The following is a 22,338-nucleotide window of genomic DNA, read 5'->3' as shown; positions in this document are numbered from 1 at the left end:
TGAAGAATAGTTTGAAGAAACTAGAGGCTGACTATGGTATATATGTAGTCTGTAATTGTACTATTTGTTTAATTTCAGATCCAACACTGTCTCCCTGGTTGTCTTTTTCTATGGCCTAGTTAATTTGAGTGCATATCAGAGCTAATGAAATAGCCTGTCAGTTCTGCTGATGCCCCTTCACTGACAGTATCATAAGGCCTATTTCATTATCTGTGCATAATGTCCATCTCATTGGTTTCAATCCATGCCAAGTTAGAATATTTTTGGTTTAAAAATAGGACAGCATGATTAAATAATTCCAAGAGAAAAGAGGATTTGTTTTTAACTTTTATTAAACCTCTTCCAATAACAAAACATACATTGACATTGCTAAGCTCAAGCAAAATAAACTTAAATATTGAATTAAATATTTAAAAAGAAATCCAAACTGTAGACAAGCAAACTACAACATTAATTAAATTAAGCCTAATCATTTTGGAATTTTAGCCCATTCCAAGTAGCCTAATTTAAGAGCACTTTAAGGCATTCAGCTGCTTTAAGGATTGAAATGTTCATTTTTAAAAGCCACAACCCTAAACAAAACATGTGTAAACAAAACATGAGAAGAGAGGCATTTAAAAGACGTGAGTTTCACTTCCGCTGCTGTAGGTGTCGCTGGCGTCACTTTTCTGTTTCGATCCAAAACATAACGAAGAAGACACAAGAGCTATCTGTCAAAGCAGTAGAAATGTCAACAGATCGCCCTCATCCAAACTATAAAAACGTTTACGGTTCAGAATTAATGTGAACTTTTTCCGGTGGTAAGTTTTGTATAAACTGAAACGCTCATGTAATTATTTTACAGCATAGAGTACGCTAACTAGAAAACCTAACGTTACCCACCTTGTACAGCTAACGTTAACTATAAGCGACTGTTTTTGTGTTTTTAGTCTTTGATATTCAGAGTAGTGCATAGGCCACAAATAAAACGCTAACTGTTCTGTATAACCGTGTTTAACTCGATGAAGCCTCAATTATGTTGGAAAATAGGGAAGGATGTTCTCTTGTGTTGTGTATTTGAGGCGTGGTTAAAGTGGTCAATGTTTGCTTGTGGGTGTGCTCACTACTTAGTTCATACAGATGTTCGGATGCGTTTAATACTGCTGCACGAGTCACTTGTTGTGTTAGATAGATCAATGACTAGCTGTGAATTTCTGACTGCCCACGTAATTAATTGAAATAAACAATAAAGGTAAAAAGCTGCACAGTAACAACGTAATCAGCAACGCACAACCCTTTTATAATCTTGTACTTGGAAATGTGTGGCCCTTTTTTTGCTCAGACTTCAGCAGGAGTGGGAGCACAGATTCACTGGGTGATCATGGCCAACCATCCAGCACCGCTGCCCTTGAAGGAGTTCTGCCCACTCTACTACCTTCTCAATGCTATCCCTGCTAAAGTCCAGAAAGGTTTCCGTTCAGTACTGGTCTACTTGACCGCACTGGACAGCAACAATGATTATATAGCCATTGGCAGCAGCATTGGCATGCTGTACCTTTACTGCAGGAGAGTGAGCCAGATGAACAAATACAATTTAGAGGTAAGTCTGCTTAGTGCTTCCTCTCTCTCTCTGTCTCTTCTGCAGCACTCACCGTGGATCTGATCTGGTTAGGTACTATTTTCTGCTTCTTATGTTTTAATAGGGCAAATGTGAGGCCATTACTGCAGTGAAGTTGCTGAGTTGTTTCGATGATCTTGTGGCTGTTGGAACGGCATCAGGCCGGGTTGCTTTCTTTCAGCTTGTGTCACCATTGCCTGGCAGAAATAAACAGGTACAGTTTCATCTCTGATTACAGCATTCAAGTAGCAAGGATTTCATTGAATTAGTGGTTAGGTTTAATATTTTTTGTTGTTCTTTTCATGATAATACATACTTAATTGGAGTAGCAAGGGTTGACTATTTAATATAGCATTTTTTCTATTATTACATAACATTAGTTTAGGTCTGTTTAAAGTAGCTGTTTTTTGTCCCTACTATAAGGAAAACGTATAGACTATTTGTCTAATTCATAATCTAATTTTTGATGAATGAATCTTATTAGTAAATTAGTCACATTCTTGTCATCTTGCTGTAGCTAAGAAGGTTTGATGTGGTGGGCTTACACAAAAGCACAATTACGGCATTAGCCTGGAGTGCTAATGGCATGAAGCTCTTTTCTGGTGATGATAAAGGGAAGGTGGTCTACTCTGCTGTGGACTTGGACCAAGTAAGCTTTTTCAGATATTTACAGTTAGACAATAGAAATCTGTCGGTCTAAAATCGGATTAGTTTTACTGTCTAATGGCTTAATTTGTGTGTGTGTGTGTGTGTGTGTGTGTGTGTATGCATTGGTCTTTTAGGGAGTGTGTAATCCAGTGGTCCTCTTCGAAGAGACTTCAGCAATAGTTCAGTTGGAATATAGTCAGAAAGTACTTCTGGTTTCGTCCTGTCAGCGCTCAATGCTCTTCTACACTCAAGAGCAGTCGCATCAGCAGCTGGGCACTAAACCACGTAAAAGGTACGACATCTTAAATCCATCTTTGCCTGAAAGTGCTCTATCATTATCAGGGTTGCTTAATTCTTAATATCTGGCTTGTTTTTACAGCAATGGCAAGTTTGGTGCTTGCTTCCAGCCAGCTCTTTGCAAGCAGAGCGATCTGGTGGTTTACGCAGCCAGGCCAGGGTTGCGTCTCTGGAGGACTGATGTGCGAGGACGTGTCGGGGAGACTCATGTCCTAAAGCCCCTTTTTAATCAGGATGTACCTCAGTTTGAGCTGTTCCCACGTTCAGGCCCCACGGGTGGCTACAGACCTTCAGAAAGACAGTTAGGAATGGTCAGCTGCTTCCTGAAGGAGGGCTGGGTCCTCAGCTGGAACGAATATAGTGTTTATGTTGTGGACTGTACCAATCAGGTATGAATGCACACTTTGGATTTAAATGATATCCATAATTGATATGTTGCCAATGCAAACATAATTTGTACTGTTGTTTCTCACTTATTTCATTTGCTCATTAAGGTCATCATTGGAGGATTGGAAAGCAGTGGAGATATAGTGTCTGTGTCGTGTACTGAGAATGAAATCTTCATTCTGAAAGGAGATCGGGACATTTTGCGGATCTCAAATTGCCCTGAGGGATTGGTTTCCAACTGTGAGTTGCAGTACTGGTGCCATAATGGCAGTTTTAGTCGTGCACTTTGTTCCATCAGCAGTATTCCGATATTAAGGGATAGGAAAAAGCTTCTTGTGCCCTTGGCACTCTGATAATGTTTTTTTTTTTTTTTGAGTGAATTCATACTGGTATGAATAGTAGCTTCATGAGTTGTGGTTGTTAATGTGTAACAAATAGATGATATTTAAGTTCTTAGCAGATACACTACCATTCCAAATTTGGGGGTCAATAGTTGTAATGTTTTTGAAACAATCTCTTATGCTAACCGAGACTGCATTTATTTGATCTAAATTACAGTAAAAACAGTACTATTTTGAAATATTATTACAGTTTAAAATACCTAAAAAAAAAAAACTTTTCTATTTTAATATATTTTAAAATGTAATTTATTAAAGAAACATTTCTTATTCTTTTCGATGTTCAATGTTATCAATTTTAAAAAAAAAGTTGTACTTGTACTGCTTAATATTTTTGTTGAAACCATTTCTTTCAGGAATCTTTGATTTATAGAAAGTTCAAAAGAACAGCATTTATTTGAAATATAAATCTTTTGTAACATTATACAGTAAGTGTCTCTACTGTCACTTTTTATGGATTTAATGTATCTTTGCTGAATAAAAGTATTTTTTTCTTGTTCTTCTTCAAAAAAACAACAACAACAACTTATTGACCCTAAATTGAAGGTAGTGTACCGGTACTTTCTTACCAAAAATTACTTTTATCCACCAGTGGCCACAAAAATACCAGTGGTGTTTTTGGACACTGAAATCACACTAAAAAAATAGATGGTTATTATTGCATGAGATAGCAAAGTTTAAAACCAAGTAGCATTTTCAAAGAAATTATGTCACAGAACTGACAACTTTTGACCGCGAGATGATTCAAATTCTGCTGTAAAGCAGCTCTACATCAGACAATAGTGGCATTATTTATTGCCATTATTCAGTGTTGACTCAAATCAGTTCAATAAATTAGTAAAATTGATCAATTATGAAATGAGTTTAATTCAGCTATAAGCAGCACTGCTGAAAACAGTATAGATGGTATCAGTGCAGTCAAATTGATAATATTACTAAGTATTAAGTGTCTTTTAAACCCCAACTAAGTGTGCCAAAGGCAACAGTGGCAAGGAACCCAAACTACATCAGGTGACAGAAATGGAGAGAAAAAAACCTTGGGAGAAACCAGGTTCAGTTTTCTATTCGATCTATTAAGTACATAATGTGTATTTAGTGTGAGATCCCTTAAGTTTACACAGGTGTCCTATGAAAATGAAATGTTCCAAATGAACAACCAGGGTGTGATTTATTCCAGGTTGGATCTCAAGAATTGTGGATTGATATCATTCAAAATTATTTATCCAGATCCTTCTGCTTGAAGATCTAGATGTCAATGCAGACATTTGGTGGGAGGAGAACTTATAGTATGTCCAGCAGAGCTGCCATTTAGCCAGTAGTGGACGAATGAATGACTGTAAGCACGATGAATCTCCATTGCGGTCCTAGCAGGTCCTGGCATGACCTGTTCGTTGCTAGGCATAGGTGACTGTGGCGAGGTCTTCGCAGGGGATCTGTCCCTTGGGGTCGTCTAATTGCCGTGGTCTTTGCTGGCATTTAAGGGCTGCGTTGTTGTTGTTGTCTCTGGGTGCAGGTCCAGCATCTGGTCTGGAAACGGACCAGATTCGGCTGACTACGTTAATCTTGGGATAAGTATGAGACAGAAAGATTAATATAAGCATAGCTGCCATTCCTCTGTCAATAATATTAGGTACATCGTGTGTATTAAGTGTGAGTTTACACAGGTGTCCTATGAACATGTTCCAATACTTTTGACAAACAGAAAGTGTCAATAATGCTTTTGGGGTCACTCTATCTTACCTATCTTTGCTTTTTTTTCCCCTCCTCTCAGTATTAGACCACTCCTACCGTTTTACATCTCCTCTTTCCACACCCACCATTTTGCTGCCTGCTAATGGTGCTGTGGAAACCGCTCAGCCAATCAGGACCATGCCCATCATTACAGAGCAGCAGACTCAAGCCAATCCCAGCTCAGCGGAGGTACATGATGGGGTTGAGGAGTCCGAGGAGGTGCAGGAGGAGCAGCATTTTGAGGGATTCAGTCATGCGGTTGAGGCTCTGGAGGTGGCAGAGGACTTGGAGCAGCAGCGGGCCAGTTTGGGTACAGTGGAGTCCTGCAGCCGCAGCAGCTCCATCACCTCATGGGAGAGCGCACAGGGCATGCTCACCACCACAGAGGCTTCCACCTCAGAGCTCTCCTCCAGCAGATACAGCGCCATCACCCAAGAAGACTTCCAACAGGAACTGGTGGTCAAGGCCGTCAAGCTGAAGAAGAAAGGCAAGAGGAGACGGCAAGGTAAGAGGATTAATATCACATGATGTGGTGTGATGTGATTTAAGAATTTGATCCACTGACGTACTCCATATATTCTTGTAAAACTGTAGATAGTGGGAATCGTGTCAACGAGCGCAGCAGCTGGTCGGAGAGCATTTGCAGCCAGGACGGTGCCGGCAGTGACTTTCTAAACACACCCATGAGCGAGCCTCCTTCTGACCACACCAGCCTCCTCTGCAGCAGCCTCGACCTGCACAGCACCTGCTCACCCGACCAGGACGGTTCCGTCTGCGGAGAATTCCACAGTTCTGATGCTATCCCCAATCAGAGCCCATCAGAACCCTTACAGAGTCCAGAGACTCGACAGGATCCAGTTAACCAAACAGCAGAGACCTTGCTGTCTTGCCCTACATCACTGTCACTACAAGACATGGAGTGTCAGGTGTACAGTGATAATGTGTTTGCAGAAAACAAGCAAACAGCAGCTACGCCTGACGTGGACATGCTGCTAGAATGCACCTTCTCGTACATGCAGGCAGCTGATGAGCAGGATGTCATTAAGGAATATGTGAAGGAGGGCAATGACGCCCTGGAGGATTCAGAGCAAGATTTTAAAAACGGTTTACATGGGGACTTTAATTTGGACTTATCTTATGATCCCATTAGACCACTGGGTTACTCCCCGGAACCTGAGCCAACGCCATCTAGTGATGAGGAGGACATCTATGCACACGGAGTGCCATCCAGTGCTAGTCTGGGGGACGGACTAAACGCTCTGAGTCTGCAGAGCTCATCTGCTAAACAGAGAGAGGATGAAGAGACGCAGCTCCTCAAAGCTGATCAGGTTAGAGAGCTAACCAACTAATAGATCAGAATACAGTTACTTATTTCATTGATATAATTGTGTAATATACACTACCGTTCAAAAGTTTGGGGTCAGTAAGATTCACCATGTTTGTGAATCACCATATTCAATTATACTGATGTCATGTATTCTGTGTCTATCTATTTAAATCTCTTTCTGTATGTATTTCTCTTTGATTGAAGTTGGCTGAAAGTTGGATGGGTTACAGTGGGCCTGGCTGTAACATCCTCAGTCTAGTAGTGACGGACAGGTTTATCTGGTGTCTGGACTTCAAAGGAGCCCTTTTCTGTAGTAGCCTTCTTAACGGTAGCTTGAGCTGGCAGAAGTTTGAGGAAAATGTCCATCAGGTGGCTCTGTCCCCATCAGGTAAGGGGCTTAGATTCAGTTTGTTATTAAATAAGCATACACCTGTTTAAACAAATATTAGTTTATGGAGTTCTGGACTAAGTCTAGTCCTGGAAAAAATATTTTAATCCAGTATTGCTCTTAATATTAAATGGACACTACCATTCAAAGGTTTAGGGTTAAAGGTTAAGGAATTTATACAACAATGATGCATTCATTGACAGTAATGTATAATGTCACAGAAGATTTCAAATGTTCTATTATTTTGAACTTTCTTTTCATCAAAGAATTCTGAAAAAATGTCAAAACTATTAAGCAGGACAATTGTTTTCAACATTGTTAAAAATCAGAAAGATTTCTTGAGCAGCAAATTGGCATATTACAGTAGCAAAGGTTGTCACCCTACGAGCACAGTTTGTCAATCATAAAGCAATGTGCTAAACAACACTAACAGCAGCTAGCATTATACAGTGTTTTCATTTGTAAAGTTTCTTTAAAAAACAAGAATGACAGCTCTCTACTTTTTAGAATTGCATGTTACATGTTACATTTTATGTTACATGGTCCATTGTCCTTTAGTATATGGTAATGACATTCAGTTACATCTAATTGTTTTGATATTATTTAATATTTTAGACTTGGAATATATTTCAGTGTGGTATTACTGTAGTAATGTAAGCATGTGCAAATTGAACTCTACTGTAGGTACTGTAGGTATTTATATACAGCCCATTTTCAAAAACGAATACTTTATTCATTTTTTGGGGAAAAGAGAAAAAGAAAAGTTAGTGTACAGTTTTGGTCTGATCTCGCTGATGTGTTATCTCAGGCTCATTGCTGTGGAAGGTGGAGCAGAAGACCATGACTGCTTACGCTTGCGGGAAAGTCACCATCAAGGGAAAGAGACACTGGTACAAAGCCCTGGATGACACGGCATTTGTGGCACTTAGTGATGACACAGCCTGGATCATTCGGACTAATGGAGACCTGTACCTACAGACAGGTGTGACAGAATAAACACAGCATACTAACTTCGCATTACAATAACATATTCTGCTTAATGACTCTATACAGTTTGTAATTGAGTAATCTGTATTGACGTTAATTCATACTACTTGTATAAAAAATTACTCACTGTTGCGGTCACCAAACAGAATTGCAAAAATGATTATTTTCAAATAGTTTTCCTGAACACCTCTACTGGTTAGATAAACAGATAGTCCCATCCCAAACTCATTAGTTAAACAGAGCAACTCAATTAAACAGAGCAATGTTTTGATAGCTCCACAAGAGCAAGTGTTTACACTTCCTTGGGAAACTAACAAGTGTCTTATAGTCTCTGTATATTCAGATGGGATCGAAGAAAGTATTTTAACTTCAAAGAAAGTACTCTCATCACCAAAGAAGACCAGAGAGAACCAAAGATAGAAATCTGCTACCTGTTATTTTACTGTTTGACCACTAGAGAGTGCTGTATGTATGTTTGGGACATTTCACCGAAAAAATTAAAATGGTCATTATTTACTCTTCATGCACACCTTCATGGCGTTCCAAACTCATGTGACTTTAATTCTCCCATGGGACACAAATTGTGAAATGCAAAAGTATTTTTTTATTATGCAGTTAGTTCCATAAATAATCAGTATTTTATGATAAAAGGATGCAAAAGCACCGTAAAACCATCATAAAAGTGGTCCATATGACTTTATGTGTAAAAAAAACAAAACTGGCGAAGTCTGATTTATACAACAGTTTAATTTAATAGAAAATAGCAAGCACAACATCTGTTCGTGAAAATGTATGGGTGTGATGGCACTATTCCTTTGAAACCAATTACAAAAACAATAGTCAAATCACATGTTTGTTTTTTTTGCTTTGTTATTCTAAGTGTTTTATTTTGTCACATATTCACATGCTCTAAAGGAATATAACTTTGAGCTGGGCTGTGCTTTGGGATTATGCAATAATGAAGAGCATAATCAACTGGACTCAGTTACCTTAAAGCTCCTTATCATTCCTTCACCACCCTTACCAGTTCAGTAGAGGTCATTAGCTACAGTCTTCTGAACATTTTGCTATAAACACACTAGTAGCTGTTTCTGGTTTCATTGGAAATTTTAACCATGAAAATATGCATAAAGCAGCTAGAATTGTACTGTTGCTCTATGTGTGTTTTCAGGGCTGAGTGTGGACAGGCCATGTGCGCGGTCAGTGAAGGTGGACTGTCCATGCCCAATGGCACAGATGGCAGCACGGGGCAGTGTGGTGTGGGCACTGAGCGAGCAGAGGGGCGTGTTTTACAGAGAGGGTCTCAGCAGCTACTGTGCGGAGGGAGAACACTGGAAGTATGACACCGTCAGGTATGTTTGTCAGCGTGTTTTTCTGTTAGCAGATAGCAAATTCACTATAGTGAATAGATGAAGCACTGGTTTTCGACTGGTTTTACTTCAGCACCACCGTTGCCAGATACTGCAATATCAAAGCTATGTCCACCTTATTTTGCAACATAGAAGTAAGCTATTTTCTGTGAACGAGACTTTCAATTCATTAGCCATAAATAACCAGAACAATAAAACTGCAGTAAAAGGTAAAACTATTTTCACTACGAAAATGTTTATGATTATGATAACAAAAGTAGATATTTAAAGTATTTAGGTAAAATATATGTATAGTTAGATTACTTCTTTAAATTGGTTAGGAATATGAAAGTTTCTTCCGTCCATTCTGCTGTATGTGTGGAGACATACAAAGTTTATTTGACTTATTTTTGTAGAGCTGAACTAACTGGAAGTGGATGACACTGGAAGCCTTGGACATTCGAGTCACAAGTAGTCACTCTTTCATTAAAAAATAAAGTGGACAGCATACTGTAGCTATTGAATAAGTAAACAAAAATGTTTCTTTTATATTTCATAATTTGAGTAGAAATGTATTAAAATGCTTTTTAAATGTATATTTGAATGTATATAAAATGCTTTTTAAATGTACAGTGCCTTGCGAAAGTATTTGGCCCCCTTGAACTTTTCGACCTTTTGCCACATTTCAGGCTTCAAACATAAAGATATAAAACAATGTAATTTTTTTGTGAATAATCAACATCAAGTGGGACACAATCATGAAGTGGAATGAAATTTATTGGAAATTTCAAACTTTTTTAACAAATAAAAAACTGAAAAATTGGGCGTGCAAAATTATTCAGCCTCTTTATTTTCAGTGCAGCAAACTCTCTCCAGAAGTTCAGTGAGGATCTCTGAATGATCGAATGTTTATCTAAATTACAAATGATGATAAATAGAATCCACCTGTGTGTAATCAAGTCTCCGTATAAATGCACCTGCTCTGTGATAGTCTCAGAGGTACATTTAAAGCACAGAGAGCATCATGAAGAACAAGGAACACACCAGGCAGGTCCGAGATACGGTTGTGGAGACGTTTAAAGCTGGATTTGGATACAGAAAGATTTCCCAAGCTTTAAACATCCCAAGGAGCACTGTGCAAGCGATAATATTGAAATGGAAGGAGTATCAGACCACTGCAAATCTACCATGACCCGGCCGTCCCTCTAAACTTTCAGCTCATACAAGGAGAAGACTGATCAGAGATGCAGCCAAGAGGCCCATGATCACTCTGGATGAACTGCAGAGATCTACAGCTGAGGTGGGAGACTCTGTCCATAGGACAACAATCAGTCGTATACACAAATCTGGCCTTTATGGAAGAGTGGCAAGAAGAAAGCCATTTCTTAAAGATATCCATAAAAAGTGTCGTCTAAAGTTTGCCACAAGCCACCTGGGAGACACACCAAACATGTGGAAGAAGGTGCTCTGGTCAGATGAAACCAAAATGGAACTTTTTGGCAACAATGCAAAACGTTATGTTTGGCGTAAAAGAAACACAGCTCATCACCCTGAACACACCATCCCCACTGTCAAACATGGTGGTGGCAGCATCATGGTTTGGGCCTGCTTTTCTTCAGCAGGGACAGGGAAGATGGTTAAAATTGATGGGAAGATGGATGGAGCCAAATACAGGACCATTCTGGAAGAAAACCTGATGGAGTCTGCAAAAGACCTGAGACTGGGACGGAGATTTGTCTTCCAACAAGACAATGATCCAAAACAAAGCAAAATCTACAATGGAATGGTTCACAAATAAACATATCCAGGTGTTAGAATGGCCAAGTCAAAGTCCAGACCTGAATCCAATCGAGAATCTGTGGAAAGAACTGAAAACTGCTGTTCACAAACGCTCTCCATCCAACCTCACTGAGCTCGAGCTGTTTTGCAAGGAGGAATGGGCAAAAATTTCAGTCTCTCGATGTGCAAAACTGATAGAGACATACCCCAAGCGACTTACAGCTGTAATTGCAGCAAAAGGTGGCGCTACAAAGTATTAACTTAAGGGGGCCGAATAATTTTGCACGCCCAATTTTTCATTTTTTTTATTTGTTAAAAAAGTTTGAAATATCCAATAAATTTCGTTCCACTTCATGATTGTGTCCCACTTGTTGTTGATTCTTCACAAAAAATTACAGTTTTATATCTTTATGTTTGAAGCCTGAAATGTGGCAAAAGGTCGGAAAGTTCAAGGGGGCCGAATACTTTCGCAAGGCACTGTATATTTGACACATTTAATTGGGTCATATTTCCTTTAACCTTGCATAGTTTTGTTCATGGTTTTCGAAGAGGAGAGCATTTTGACCTTCCCTTCGCATGGATGTGCCAAAACATTCTTCAGTTAAACAAAGACAAAACCAAAGTCATTGCATTTAGAAACAAAAATTAAATTCTCAAGGCGAATGCATACCTTTTTTAACCCCTAGAGTGGGTTAAAAAACAAAAAAATCAAGTCAGGATTCTTGGTGTGATTTTGGAGTCGGAACTTAGTTTCAGTAGTCATGTCAAAACAATAACTAAATCAGCATACTATCATCTCAAAAATATTGCAAGAATTAGATGGGTTGTTTTCCTGCAAGTTTGTCCCACTGTCATAAAACACTGCAAGCAAGATTTGACCTTATCCTTTTTTTTTTTGCTGTAGAAATAAATGTAAACATTGAGATATTGTATATGCATGTCCATAGTGAGAGCCAAGGTCTGGAACCCATCTGTATTGCTCTGGGTGAGAATAACACAGTCTGGGCATTGGACACCAGTGGCAGCTTATGGTTCAGAACGGGGGTCACGGCCAAAAAACCCCAGGGTGAAGATGACCACTGGTGGCAGGTACACATCCACATGCACAATAAATCCTCTTCTAGAGCTGGTCGGATTTTTTTGACTGTATGCTGTGTTTTTAACGCACTCTCTGTACATGAATCACACATTTTGTGTAAAAAATTATTTCAAAAGGTTAAATTTATTTAAAAAATGTAAGCCTGAAGGTGTTGCTTCCTGCAAGAAATGTTTCAAATTGATCAAAATAATGCCTTAAACAAATGTGATTTTTTTTTTTTAATTCTCATCATCTTTTCATTTAGGTGAGCATCACAGATTATGTGGTGTTTGATCAGGGCAGTCTTTTACAGACTTTGATCCAGGCCACACACACTGTCGCCACAGCCACTAGAGCTCCGGTAGAGCGGGTGGCCGAATGTCTGCGCGTGGCCTTCCTCTCCCAGCACTCCCAGTGCCAGCCTAGCCTCATCAGTGTCAGCACCAGTGGCGTCTGGATTGCTTCTGGGCGCAACGACTTCCACGTTGCCAAGGGCAGCCTCCTCGGTATGATACAATGAGTTTGGTCTTAAAAGTGAAATATACTGTCCTATTGACTGAGGACCTTTTGATTGGTTCTTGTTTGAAAATGTCATTTATTTTATGGTGATGTTCACCTTAATGCAGGGACATTTTGGAAGGGTATTGTACCCAGAGGAACAGCCTCTGCCACAAAATGGATCTTTGTGTTCTCCTCTGCTGTTCCAGCCAAAGAGGGTATGTAGAAATCCTGTCGTCTTCATATTCACACCCCTGTATTAATCTGTATATTCAAACATTTGTTCACCTCACTGGTGTCTCCACAGGGAGTTTCCTGTGGTTAGGTCAGAGCAGGAAAGACCTGTTCTGTATCTGGAACCAAGACCTCCAGATGCGGCCCTTTACCATACAGTTCCCCCCAAATGTAGAGATGGTGCAGCTCTCTGCCTGTCGTGACGCTCTTTGGGGTTTAGATCACTACGGTCGTGTCCACATCCGCACTTTATCAGCCAGTTGCTCTACAGGAATTGACTGGACATTGTTGGACCTCAGCCAGCTTGGTGAGAGAATTTTCTTTCCATAGACAAGAGTTTTATCAGTGGATCACATGCCAGCTATACATTTCAACTAAATTTAAACTCTTGTAATGTGAGAGCAGCAAGTTTGCATGAAGAAAAAAATACTATATTTGTATATGTATTGATTAAATATTATATTCATGAAGTTATATATACACTGTATATATATATATATATATATATATATATATATATATATATATATATATATATATATATGAAGACCTCCGATGCAAAAGCCTTTAAAAGCCACTTCTGTCAAAAATGAGATGGTAATATTGAGTAAATGCTCTCCGCACATAGTATAAGCACATAGTATAAGCACATAGTATACTACTATAACAAATACTTTCACTTCAAACTCACTAAATCCCAGCCTTGTATAGGTAGAAAGCTATACATAGGAGCCTGATAAAAATGTTAATATTAAACTAAAACTTTAGATGGATGCATCTGACATCTTCATATATGTATGGGTCATGGGAAAAAGAAAGGACGCCCTATTGAATTCTATGGTTTTATGTATCAGGACATAATAATAAAAAATGGTCTTAAAATTAGATACAACCTCAGATGTACAACAACACATGACATATTACACCGTGCCATTTAATTATTTAACAAAAGCTAGGCCAAATGGAGAAGCCATGGGTGACAAACTAAGTACACCATTACTGCTACCGGAGGAATTAAGAGTGTAAGTAGCAGTCAGGCGCTGCTAATCAAATGTCCTTGATTAATTGATCATCAGTAAGTGTGATCACCTCTATAAAAGCAGAAGATTTGGCAGTTTGCTGGTCTGGAGCATTCAGGTATGTGTTAACACAATGCCAAGGAGGAAAGACTGTCTGAAAAAATGTTTTTAAAGAAGCAATTGTTGCTGTTCATCAATCTGGGAAGGGTTATAAGGCCATTTCCAAACAACCTGAAGTCCATTATTCTACTGTGTGGAAGATTATTCACAAGTGGAAAACATTCAAGACAGCTGCCAGTGGATGTCCCAGTGGAGTGGAGTGGACGTCCCAGCAAATTCACCCCAAGGTCAGACCGAGCAATGCTCAGAGAAATCGCAAAACACCCAAAAACTACACCTGTGACTCTACAGGCCTCAGTTAACATGTTAAATGTTAAAGTTCATGGCAATACAATTAGAAAAAGACGGGACAAGTATGGCATTTTTGGAAGGGGTTGCCAGGGGAAATCATCTTCTCTCTAAAAAGAACATGGCAGCACGACTTAGGTTTGCAAAGTTGCATCTGAACAAACCTCAAGACTTCTGGAACAATGTGCTTTGGACAGACGAGACCAAAGTGGAGATGTTTGGCCATAACGCACAGTGCCAAGTTAGGCAAAAACTAAACACAGCATATCAGCGCAAACACCTCATACCAACTGTCTATCACGCTGATGGAGGGATGATTTGGGCTTGTTTTGCAGCCACAGGATCTGGGCACCTTGCAGTCTTTGTGTCGACCATGAACTCTAGACTAGAGGATTCTAGAGTCAAATATGAGGCCATCTGTCCGACAGCTAAAGCTTGGCCAAAATTGGGTCATGCAACAGGACAATGATCCCAAGCACACCAGCAAATCTATAACAGAATGGCTGAAAAAGACAAGAATCAAGGTGTTGCACTGGCCCAGTCAAAGTCCAGACCTCAACTCGACTGAAATGCTGTGGTAAGTCTTTAAGAGAGCTGTGCATAAACAAATGCCCACAAACCTCAATGAACCGCAGCAACGCTGTAAAGAAGAGCGGGCTAATATTCCTCCAGAACAATGATGAGAGACTGATAAAGTCATACAGAAAATTATTCCTTCAACGAATTGCTGCTAAAAGCTCTTCAAGCGATTGAATCATAGGGTGTACTTAGTTTGTCACTTATGGCTTTTTCATTTTGCCTTTATTTTTGTTAAATAAATAATTATACGGTGTAATTACCTAATTTTAAAACCTGCTAATGACCAGATGATTTTTATGTTCTGATAAACCATACAATTCTAAAGGGTGTCCTTTCTTTTTTACATGGCTGCATATACAGTATGTATTGTATTCACTAAGGTATGAATTAGATAGCACTTATTAGTCGTCCCTATGATGACGTGTTGGACGCATGATTTAGATCATTTGCTCAAATGTTGTTGCTCCTCAAGGTCTCAAGTGGTCAGGTGTGACAGAATGACGCATGTTGGGCATACCTTGCTAAGGACCCTCGTCTCCTAGTTCAGATTACCATGTCTGGTCTGCTGCTGACCAGCCCACTTCCACTTCTACTGAAGCTATACTCTTTCTAAACACACTTCGGTTTCACTTTCACATCTTCATTTCCATTTCTTGGAATCGAAGAGCCTCTAGCAGGTTGAATAGCAAGCCATGGTTTTGTGTATCCAAACGGCCTGTTGCTAAGGGTGGTGTTTGTATTTTTAATTCAAGCAGGTGGTTCTTGCATAACACGTTTTGTAATAAAGCTTGTAAGCTAACTGTCAAAGGTCATGAGAGGAACAGATCAATCCTTCAGTATTGAATATTGCAGTGATTAGGCTTTAGGAATGCATTAAGCACACATTTTAATCAGTGAATTTGGTAACAAGACACAAGTTCACAATGTCAGACTCTCCCAAATGCAATCAATGCAGCATTTCAATGTGAAATGACAATGCAGGCTGCAGTCTAATCTGATCACATTAGACATATTTTAATTACACTGCTTGCACTTCAGTGCAATCAATGTAAGCCGTGTGCGTGTGTGTGTATTTGCTACAACAGAATAGAGACACAAATAGGCAGAGCCATGTGATAGAGCAGCTGTAGCCCTGTCCGTCTCGGGTTGTTTGCGTCAGGGCATCATTGCATTGGCAATGTGAAAGATGAGTCTAGGGCTAGTCCTGGATGCACAAGCATTTTTAGATCGGGTACAGACTGGGCACATGATGTTTTCAGTACTTTTAGACTCGGGCTTACGGACTGAGACTCAATGGAAGTTATTGGAGTTCAGCTGGTTTAATACATTGTTTTGTTAGATGAAATGCTGGTTCTTTAGATTCTAGGTTAGTCTCGTGCACTTTGTCCTGTGGTATTGGTTCTCAATGAGTCCTTTCGTTTTCAGGAAAACACTTTAAATGCTACAGCAGAAAAACACTAATGGTTTTGAAAAAGGCCATCCTGTGAACTGAAGCGTCAGCTTTGCTTTATCTGGTTCTGGTGGTAATGAATCCGCACAGTGTGCAAAGAGCTCTTGCGGCCAAAGGCCACAGGTGTGACGACATGCAAGCAATCTATTGTTTTCATTCATTGTGCTCACCAGGCACCCATAATGCTTTTGTTTTTTTGTACTGATTTCGTTAGATAGGTGGGTTTCATACTAAGCCAGTGAAAGAATGTGAAACACTACATCAATAGGAGATAACGTATATCTCAAGTTTTTTTGTTTTTCAGTTTTGCATTTGGATGACAGTTATATTTAAACAGCTACAAATAAAAATGCACTCATCTAATTTTATATATAACAAAATCAACCATTTTTTCTAGCTGTGACTTTTTCTGAAAACAAGAAAGTGTCAATAGATTTATCTTAATTTTGAAAAGTATTGTATGTATGTATGTGTGTGTGTGTATGTATTTATATATATATATTATATATATACATATATATATATATATATATATATATATACATATATATATACACACACACACACACACACATATATATATATATATATATATATATATATATATATTATATATATATATATAATATACTGTACGGTTTAAAAGTTTGGGGTCACATGATCCTTCAGAAATCATTCTAATGCTGATTTGGTGCTCAAGAAACATTTCTTATTATTAAATAATGTTGAAAACATTTTTGCTGTTTAATATTTTTGTGGAAACCAGGATACTTTTTTTTTTCAGAACAGCATTTATTTAAAAAAAACATTTTTGTAACATTATAAAGGTTATTACTATCACTTTTGATCAATATAATGCGTCCTCCTTGCTGAATAAAAGTATTAATTTCTCATTTTGATTATCATTTTGATCATTTATATCCATAGATATGTAATCACACAGTGAAATGAATACTGTCATGGAAAGTGTGATGGATGATATGAGCTGTGAAAGAATGTGTGCCAGTGTATCACATATTATGTTAAGATTTTCTATCAAAGTCCTCAACACAAAGCTCTCATTACGTGTAAATGTCATGTCAAGGTTTCCCTATCATATCATAGTGTACAGACAAGACCTCTGTACAGTCTTAGATGAACGTAGGCTGTACTGAATGTAGGCTGCTCTCTTAAGGACATTGTTTTCTGGACACAAAGTTTTAGTATGGAAAAATGGCCATGGATGTCCTTGACATATACTATTGTGAAATGGTGCTAGATGTGATGTATGGTTGAGAGCTTAACCTGGATTGCGATGGCTAAATGTTTCCAGTACAGTCAGGTGCTTGATGAATTTCAACACATGAAACTTGTATTAAAAAATCTTGTTATATTTTACCATACTTTAGGTTAGGGGCGTGTAACTCATCCATTGTTGTTTGTCCTACAGACATGAATGATCAATCATATGTTTTTTTTGTGCTATTTCTAAGTCATACAGGTTTCGGATGGTGGAAGAATCCCATAGTTTGAGTTATTAATGCTCTCATGTGCCAATATCGTGTTGACATGCGATATCTGACTTTTACTTTCTCTGTTGCTCCCTCACAGGGAACGTGAGGTTTCTCAGTTTGTCTTGTGGCAGTCAGAATGTTTGGGCGTGTGATGCTAATGGAATGGTGTATTTTCGGGTTGGAACTCAACCTTTGAACCCCAGCATGATGCTCCCTGCCTGGATCTGCATTGAACCACCTGAACAGGTAAACAAGCATTTGACATGACAGTTTTGTCTGCAAAATCCCCACTGTAATGTAGACTTATACATGAGCTTGCATCCAGATTCAATGGTATATTACTTAAATACACTACAGTTTGGGGTCAGTTTTTTTTAAATAAATGAATAATTGTATTCAGCAAAGATGCATTTAATTGATCAAAAGTGACAGTAAAGATATTTATAGTGTTAAAAAAAATATTTCAATTTTAAATAATTGCTGTTCTTTTTAACTTTCTATATTCATCAAAGATTCCTGAAAGAAACGGTTTTCACAAAAATATTAAGCAGCACAACTGAAAAATAAATGTTTCTTGAGCAGCAGATCAGCATATTATAATGATTTCTGGAGAGTTCCTACCATGACCTGTAAGGAATTATTTAGCCCTTGGAATACACTGTTATTATTTCACCAGCCTTATGCAGTCTTTTATTCTCATGTTCTCTTTGAGCAGCCTGCTGGGCTTCATCTGGTGAAGATTCATACTAGTTCTAATGACCGTATGCTGTGGGCACTGGACAACAGAGGCAATGTGCACGTGCGCACCGGCATCACTGAGGAGATGCCTGTTGGGACTGCATGGGAGCACATTCCTGGTATACCTTCATTACATAATCTCATTCACTGTTTTTATTATTCTTGTATTAGATAGATAGATATATACTATATTTATCCCAAGGGAAATTCAAGTATCCAGTAGCATACGAAAACATACATACATTAAACATACATTAAACCTATATTAAAATAAAATTAACTTATAACACAGTAGCCACCGTAAACAGTGCAAAAACAGTAAACAGTGCAGATGGAGTGCAGATGGAGGTAAACAGGTAAACGGTACAGATGTAGTGAAAATTGAGGTAAAGAGTGCAGAGGGTGGTAGAAATTATTTAATTGTCTATTGTCCTCCCTGCCATGACTAGGAGCTGTTGTACAGTCTGATGGCCAGTGGGACAAAAGAGTTTTTAAGTCTGTTGGTGGAGCTGGGCTGGGACAGCAGTCTGCCACTGAACACACTCCTCTGCCCGTCCCGATGAGTGTTGTGCAGAGGGTGGTGGGCGTTGTCCAGTATGGACAGCAGTTTGTCCATGGTCCTTCTTTCTCCCACTTTCACCAGAGAGTCCAGCTCTGAGCCCACTACTGAGCCAGCTCTCCTTACCAGTCTGTCCAGTCGACCAGCGTCTCTCTTCTTGCTGCTTCCTCCCCAACAAACTACAGCATAAAAGAGGACGCTGGCCACCACAGACTGGTAGAACATCTGCAGCAGTCCCCTGTGGTGCTCCGGTGCTGCTGACCTCTGGTCTCTCTGTGAGGTAGTCCGTAATCCATGTCACCAGGAGTGGGTACACCCTCATTTCTGTCAGCTTGTCTCTCAACAGGAGCGGCCGGATGGTGTCGAAGGCGCTGGAGAACTCAAAAAACGATATTCTCACAGCGCCCCTCTCCTTGTCCAGATGTGAGTAGGCCCTGTGGAGCAGATAGAGGATGGCATCCTCCACGCCCATCTTCTCCTGGTATCCAAACTGCAGTGGATCTTGTGCATGGTGAACCTGGGGTCTGAGGACATGGAGCAGCAGCCGTTCGAAGGTCTTCATGATGTGTGATGTCAGTGCTACTGGTCTGAAGTTACCCGGCTCCCTGGGGTGTTTTTTCTTAGGGAACCGGGATGAGACGTGAAGTCTTCCAGAGCACTGGGACCCTCCCCAGCTGCAGGCTCAGGTTGAAGACATGCTGGAGTGGCTCCCCCAGGTCAGCACAGCAAGCTTTAAGCATCCTTGGACACACTCTGTCCGGGCCCTCTGCTTTCCTTGGTCGGAGCCTCCTCATCTCTCTGCTCACCTGATCCTTGGTGATGGTGATGGGGAGGGGTGTTGAACTGTCCATGTGTGTGGAGGGTGTGGGTGGTCTGCAGTCTGAGGTGGTAATGGACACGGTGGTGACATTGGGGGAGGTGATGGACATGGGGGTATGAAGTAGGCTGTCGCTGGTTTTGGGAGCTGGTGTATCAAACCTGTTAAAAAACAGGTTTAGCTGGTTTGCTCTCCCAGCATCCCCCTTTCAAGTGATACTGCCCTTCTTCTTACAGCCTGTGATGGTTTTCATGCCATCCCAGACCTCCCTCATGTTGTTATGCTGCAGCTTCTGTTCTACCTTCCTTCTGTAGTCCTCCTTCGCCTCTCTCAGGTGGACCTTGAGTTCCCCCTGTACGTGCTTCAGCGAATCTCTTTCACCATCCTTGAATGCTCTCTTCTTCCTGTTCAGGGTGTCCTTGACATTACTGGTGATCCACGGCTTGTTGTTGGGGAAGCAGCGTACAGTTCTAGTGGGGACCACCACGCCCATGCAGAAGTTCAGGTAGTCAGTAGTGCAATGAGTGACCCCCTCAATGTCCTTGCCATGTGCTTTTTGCAGGACGCTCCAGTCAGTACATTCAAAACAGTCTCAGAGCCTCCGCTGCCTCAGGAGACTGGATCTGTGGTTTGTACTGTGGCGTGAGCAGGACCAGGTTATGATCAGACTTTCCCAGTGGGGGCAAAGAAGTGGCAATCTAAGCTTCCCTCACGTTGGCATACAGTAGATCTAATGTCCTGTTCTTCCTGGTGGGACAGCTTACAAACTGGTGAAAGTCTGACAGTGTGGAGTCCAGTGTCACGTGGTTGAAATCCCCGGAGATGGCGACGAATGCGTCCGGATGTTGTGTTTGCAGTCTCGCGATGGTGGAGTGGATTACGTCACATGCAGTCTCTGCGTGCGCACGTGGAGGGACGTCAACAACAACAGCAATGGCGAGACCTACCACCAGCATCTCACAAGGGCAGCCAGCTCGTCCGTCTTTTTGGTCTGACAGTTCACATTCCCCATCACTATCGACGGAACCGAGGACTTGTACTTCCACCGCTTAGCTGCTAGCCTAGCCTTCACTTTCACTCCGCTCGTCCCATTGTTTGCAGTGAAAGCCGCTTCTCCCTTGAATAAACGAGTTGTCCCCCGCTATGTTGTCCGTAAAAAGTCCTAGTAGTTGTATCCATAGGATATATCAAGTTTTACACAGCTAGTTTTATATAGAGAGTTAAAAAGTACTTTAACACACTTAAAATATTAAAAACAACTCTATACGTACGGAGCTACTGGATCAGCGTCCTGCTCGCACTGGCGCCATGATGAGCCATGAAGTACTGAATTTTTTTAACTGTTCGCCTGATTCAGAGTTCAACTCAATTTCATATGTGTTTAATTAGAGCAGGAACTTGTTTTTTTCCAAATTGTAGGACTTCAGGCAAGTCAACTGGTTGTAAGCATGAGGACCGCTTGGGTTCGTCTTTATAACGGTGAAGTGGCTCGTCGATACGGCATTACAGAGAAGAACCCTGCTGGAGACTACTGGAAGAAGATCCCAGGACTGGTCAGCTGGCTCGCAGGTTAGTGTTCATAATTGGCTAATGATAAAATGAGCATCTGCACACGTAAATGATCAACACTTACCAAGCAGCCTTGTTTTGCAGTGACCCCGATGGATGAACTGTGGGCAGTTGCTCCTAATGGTGCTCTCAACCAGCGCCTTACCAAGAATCTGCTAAACAATAGAAGTAAAAACCATGGCAACACAGGTTCTCTGAGTGGAGAGGAGCTGGAGGAAGAGTGGGAGGTGATTTAGATGCCGCAAATTGTGTCAAATCATCCCAGAATCACTGTTCTGTGAAATTTCTTTATAGGCACTTTATTCATTTCTTCTTAAATGAGCAGTTCACCTGAACAAAATGAAAAGTCTATCATTTACTTACCCTCATGTCGGTCAAATCCACATGAGTATATTACGCTGTTGAAACATACCTGAGGGAATACCTTGTGCACCCTGTGACCTGAAAATGTTTACCCATATTGTTTTAATCAGCATATTATTTATTAAGTTTTGATATCCACATGCACAGTTAGAGCAGATATTTTGTTACTTGTTTTAAATGAAGAATGAGGCTCCGTTATACCATTCAAAAGTTTGGGGTCAGTTGTGTTTTTTAATTATTATTTTTTAAAGAAATTAATACTTTTATTCAGGAAGGATGCATTTAACTGATCACAAGTTATAGTAAAGACATTTTCTATTTCAAATAATTTGACCTTTCTATTCATAACGGAATCTTGAAACAAGATGAATCCCTATTCCCACAAACATATTGAGCAGCACAAACATTTTCAACATTGATAATAATATAAGAAAGGTTTCTTGAGCACCAAATCAGCATATTAGAATGATTTCTGAAGGATCATAATAATAATAATAATATATTTATTTTGTATAGCGCCTTTAAAAGTAGCTTTCTCAAAGCGCTTTACAGACAAGTATAACAACAATTGAATAAACACAATGAAGATACAATAAAAAGTAAAATAGAATAAAAAAAAATAAACACATAAAATCAAGTTCAGGT

General features: G+C 39.9%; 1 protein-coding gene across 2 annotated transcripts; it reads left to right on the top strand.

The window, feature by feature from the left end:
• The first annotated feature begins 659 nt into the window (after positions 1 to 659).
• tecpr2 (tectonin beta-propeller repeat containing 2) lies at positions 660 to 22,287 on the top strand. 2 transcript variants are annotated; one of them, XM_079632843.1, is made up of 20 exons: positions 660 to 800; positions 1,322 to 1,579; positions 1,683 to 1,811; positions 2,115 to 2,246; positions 2,380 to 2,537; positions 2,625 to 2,931; positions 3,037 to 3,169; positions 5,099 to 5,563; positions 5,653 to 6,386; positions 6,590 to 6,773; positions 7,582 to 7,755; positions 8,932 to 9,112; positions 11,836 to 11,977; positions 12,232 to 12,472; positions 12,593 to 12,682; positions 12,772 to 13,005; positions 17,745 to 17,893; positions 18,363 to 18,504; positions 21,181 to 21,330; positions 21,415 to 22,287. In XM_079632843.1, exons 2-20 carry the CDS (start codon positions 1,361 to 1,363, stop codon positions 21,564 to 21,566), a joined length of 4,116 nt encoding a protein of 1,371 aa, XP_079488969.1. In that variant the 5' UTR covers positions 660 to 800; positions 1,322 to 1,360; the 3' UTR covers positions 21,567 to 22,287. The 2 variants fall into 2 exon arrangements, with proteins under 2 accessions (XP_079488969.1, XP_079488970.1); XM_079632844.1 differs by lacking the exon at positions 660 to 800 and adding an exon at positions 1,146 to 1,231.
• Positions 22,288 to 22,338: the final 51 nt, after the last annotated feature.

The sequence above is a fragment of the Phoxinus phoxinus genome, assembly GCF_949152265.1.
Source record: "Phoxinus phoxinus genome assembly, chromosome: 13".
Classification (NCBI taxonomy): domain Eukaryota; kingdom Metazoa; phylum Chordata; class Actinopteri; order Cypriniformes; family Leuciscidae; genus Phoxinus; species Phoxinus phoxinus.
Note: the sequence above shows the minus strand (reverse complement) of the source record. Positions and strands in the feature narration are given on the sequence as shown.

Excerpts from the sequence above, each read along its gene's own strand:
- tecpr2 (XM_079632843.1), top strand. The coding sequence starts at position 1,361 with ATGGCCAACCATCCAGCACCGCTGCCCTTGAAGGAGTTCTGCCCACTC. Across the intron at positions 1,812-2,114 it reads TGCCTGGCAGAAATAAACAG|CTAAGAAGGTTTGATGTGGT; the intron begins GTACAGTTTCAT and ends ATCTTGCTGTAG. Across the intron at positions 2,247-2,379 it reads CTGCTGTGGACTTGGACCAA|GGAGTGTGTAATCCAGTGGT; the intron begins GTAAGCTTTTTC and ends TTGGTCTTTTAG.